This window comes from Cicer arietinum, chromosome 1 (assembly GCF_000331145.2).
Source record: "Cicer arietinum cultivar CDC Frontier isolate Library 1 chromosome 1, Cicar.CDCFrontier_v2.0, whole genome shotgun sequence".
NCBI classification, from domain to species: Eukaryota; Viridiplantae; Streptophyta; class Magnoliopsida; order Fabales; family Fabaceae; genus Cicer; species Cicer arietinum.
Genome location: NC_021160.2, coordinates 1614567 through 1619183, shown reverse-complemented (window position 1 = coordinate 1619183; position 4617 = coordinate 1614567). Strand labels below are relative to the sequence as shown.

Genomic DNA, 4617 nt, shown 5'->3' with positions numbered 1-4617 from the left:
ACTTTTAACAAATATCTCCAAAATATTATTAACTTTGGCTAAAAAGCCTCCGAGCCAAAATCCAAAATACACATTCCTACCCCCTAAAATTAGTTTCGTCCTCGAAACTATACATCGATAAATAACTCTGGGTATGCATCGATAAATAACTCTGGGTGTTGTTCTCTCATCTAAATGTAGCTGAAGAGATGAAAAGGTCAAAATCAAATTATAAAGGATTTCATTTATCAAATACCAAATGATGGTATTAATAGCTTGAAAGTTATATATGATGAACTAATGAAGATTATATTAATTTTAAAATTTAAAAAGTACATCGTTATTACATAATATATTAATCAATTGATGATATAATAAAACGAATGAATGACTTAATATGGCATTTCGCCAGGACGGTTGCCAGGGGGAGAATAATTGCAAGTAACAAAAGTGCCACCATTATCACATTTCACTTTGGCACATCCAATACGTAGTGATTTTCTCCAAACAACTTGAGTATAATGGTTGCATTCACCATCAAAACATATGTTACGATATGAATCATAATGTGGTTTCTCTTCCGCCCACAATTTCACCGCCTCCTTGCCGCTCATGTCGCCGGTGCTTATTGCGATATTCTCGCCGTAACGGTTATTACCGGAGTGCTTCAATTGACAATCCTTACGTTGATTGGCATAGGTACGTGCAAAAGCAGCAACATTTTTGTCCCAAACCACATCGGGAATTTGAATCAAAGTACTAACGTTGAATCTTGCTATGTTGTGTGCTTTAACGTAGTCTGATGGTGAGTTTTGGGCATGTGCAATGTCACCCATTATAATAAGTGATAAGCCCAACACACATAATAGAGAAAATGAACCCATTTTTTTTTCTTAGTATTAATTGATGTTTGATGATAATTGTTGAAGCTATTGTGATGTATTTATAGGGATTTTTTATAACGTGAATATTTGGTAATTGAAAAGGTTAATATTTTTGTCCAAAAAATAGATACTTAAGGTTATTTATTATGTATGAGTCAAAAAAACAAAGGTTATTTATTATGTAAGAAATACAAGCGACGTGGGTTATAGAAAATTTTAAAAAGGAAATTGCGTCCGCCAATTGTAACGTAATTCTCATGATCGACTAGATTAACCGTGTTTTTGGTTTTAAGAAAATTAATTTTTTTGTAGATTGAATTTGTAAAATTAATTTTTTTGGTAAATTGAATTTGTAAAATTAATTTTAAAGTAAATTAATTTGTTTAGATACCTTATCAGAAAAATGAGGTCAACAATAATAAATTTGAGTGTAAGAGTTTTGAGACAAAAGAAGAAATATTCTAAATGGAAAATTAATTTTAATCAATTGATCTTCAAATATAATATACCATGCAAAATCAATTTTAAGTCTCTTAGACAATTTTGACTCTTCCAAACTTGATTTCACTTTGTTTAGAAAACTAAAAAACTTATTTATTATTATTATTATTATTATTATTATTATTATTATTATTTTGACTTACCACGATAGTAATGTTACAACTGCATTCAAATTTTCTTTTAAAAAATATAAAATATTTGCTAATAAAACAAAAAGAGAACATAAGAACAAAAAATGGGTACCAGTTCAAATTTGTTACTATAAAATTATATATAACTTACGTATTAGGATTTCAAATATGAGACTTCGCAATTGTGTGAATAAATTACAATAGAATTTACTATTTTTTTTTGAGATAAAAAACAATGTGTTTATATATATAACTTAATTTAAAAAATTTAAAAATGGAAAATAATAATTAAAAATTTATGGAGACCGATCATTTAATATCAGAAGATGTGCATGAACATTCACATTGAATTAATATCAATTTATGTTTTTATCAAACAAACATAATTTATTTTCTATTATATCATTAACTTCATCCCTTTATACATGCCACTATTTAATTTCCATATCAAAATTATTTATTAAATATTATGAAATTAAAAGTCAACCATAGGATGAAATTGTGTAATTTTTTAAATTGGAGATTAAAATTTCAATATAATTTTAAGGATTAATATTGTGAATTGATAATAATAGAAGAACAAAAGGTACATTTAAATTAAAAAAAATTACTTGTGATATTTTGGGTGACGTTATTTGAAATAAATTATTTCCTCTAAAAACGATTGTGCAAAATGTTTATTAAACATATTATTACTTGTTCATATTGTAAATTATTTTTAATTTGTCGGATAAAATTACAGTACCACATAAATACATCTAATATCATACTATTACTTAGACTTAGTGCAAAATGTTTATTAAACATACTATTACTTATTCTTATTGAAATTATTTTTAATTCTTTGGATAAAATTACAGTACCACATAAATACATCTGATATTATATTATAATTCTAGATTGAAATTATAAAATGAGAGGAAAATCATAAAAAATATATACTGAATAATAATAAAAGAATTGTTCAAATATATCAAGTAATACATAAAACTTATTTGGCCAATAAATAATATAAAACTAGTATAACTAACTATTATAGTTAACTTATATAATTAACTAATTAATTTGCGTAATAAAATTGTTTTTCAATCCAGTTTTTTGATTGTTATAGCTTTGAAGAGGATTTATAGATTTTCAAACTAAGTATTATAATTTACAATTGATACTAAATTAATCATTCTTGTTCACATATGTAAAAGAAATATACGACTATTGAAAAAATTGATTCTCAATCTCTTGGAATTAGTGTGCCTGAAGATGTATCATATGAATTATGACTACCGGAGACATTCACAACTAACACATTTGTTACGAGATCAATCATAATATCGTTTCTCATCCACCCACAATTTCACCGAGTTTGTGCTGTTGATGTCGCGGTTGCTCATAAGTATCAATTTACAATCCGTGCGTTGATAGGCATATACACGTGCAAAATGACCAAGATAATCGTCCCAATAACATTGAATCTTGCTATGTTGTGTGCGTTAAAGGAGTTTTGTACCGTGCATTTCCCACTTTTACCTCCCACCCTCCATTCATATGAAAAAGACCAAATTGCCTCTAGTGTTATCTATAAAAACCTCCCAAAAATTTCACTTTCCTTTTTTCACCTATTTCATTCGAAAGTTTAAAATATCCGATTTTGAAATTGCCAAATATTCGAAAGTTTGAAACCTTCGAAATTGAAAAGTAAGAATAACGTTTGAAAATTTGAAACTTTGGAAAGTAAGAAATGCAAGGAAAGATTCGAAAATTTGGAATGCATGAAAAGTTTCGAAGCTGATTCAGAACTTTGGCATTCAAAAACACTTCCAAAACATGTTTCGAAAGTTTGGCCAAATGAAAGTTCCGAAATGGATTTTTTTTTTTAAGTTTTATTTTCATTTTTTTAATATGATATATTGCAATTCCTAGAAATAGAGGTGTGTTTGGCCAAATTATTCGCAACTTGATAGGTGATAGAGGTGATGGTGCAGAGAGAATTCCACCACCAACATCAAACAGACGATGAAACAAAGCAAATCGTCCCATTAGGCTGCGTCATCGAAGAAAAGATGTCCATGATGATGCCGTTGAGCCTACTGAGCATTCACAGATGGAGGAGGATGTCTCTGAGCCTCATATGGAACAGGTTAAGGAACAATATGCTGCACATGTTGTCGATACTGATGATATTCATGATGTTGCTGCACATGCTGATGATGTTGATGATATTGATGATCATGATTAGCACACTGGATTCCCCAGAGGATCGATAGTGACACATATGTTGACACAGTATGAGCACCACATGGCTTGGAGGCTATGGGAAGGAGAGATATATTTTAATTAATATTTAAATATATTTAATTAATTGTTTATTTAATTTAAGTTTATTTAATTAATTGTTTATTTAATTTAAGTTTATTTAATTAAGTTTATTTAGTTTTTTTATTTTATTAATTGTTTATTTAAATTTATTAATTAATTGTTTATTTAAATTTATTAATTAATTGTTTATTTAAATTTATTAATTAATTGTTTATTTAAATTTATTTAATTAATTGTTTATTTAATTTTATTTAATTAATTAATTACTGTGTGATTACTTGCAGGATTGTGGATCGTTAAAAGTTATTACTCATATATTGAAGCTGAAGAAGTTTACCGAAGTTCCTGTATAAGATCCTATAGAGCATTGGATTCGAGAATCTGGGCTGCTACATCTGTCTTCATCCTACCTCACTATGGCTGATGCTGGTCTGATATCCATATTTGTTGAAAGATGGCACAGGGATATCAGCTCATTTCATTTGTTATTTGGAGATATGACTATCACTTTATGATGTTACTTATGTTGCAGTGCTGGAATTACGAGCACTTCCCTAGGATCTGTAAGCAGGGAGATAGAGGAGCGGTTCCTACACATCTTCCAAGAGCATGTAGGTGGATTGCAAAACATGTTGTTGAAGGTGAATTGATGACATATCGTCAGAGACTTGATGCTTTGTTGCTCGAGGATGTAGTGTTTACACCATATGATGATGATCGAGCTAATCATTCGTTTGTATCGATTTCAATGTTCTATGGATATCTTCAATGTGGTGGAGTCTCAGTCCCATATTTGTCGGAGCGATGCC

General features: G+C 28.8%; 1 protein-coding gene across 1 annotated transcript; it reads right to left on the bottom strand.

Moving 5' to 3' along the window:
* Nucleotides 1-371: 371 nt before the first annotated feature.
* On the bottom strand, nt 372-863 carry LOC101511055 (pathogenesis-related protein PR-1 type-like). The gene has a single exon (XM_004485601.3). The coding sequence runs from the start codon at nt 861-863 to the stop codon at nt 372-374; it is 492 nt and encodes a 163-aa protein (XP_004485658.1).
* Nucleotides 864-4617: the final 3754 nt, after the last annotated feature.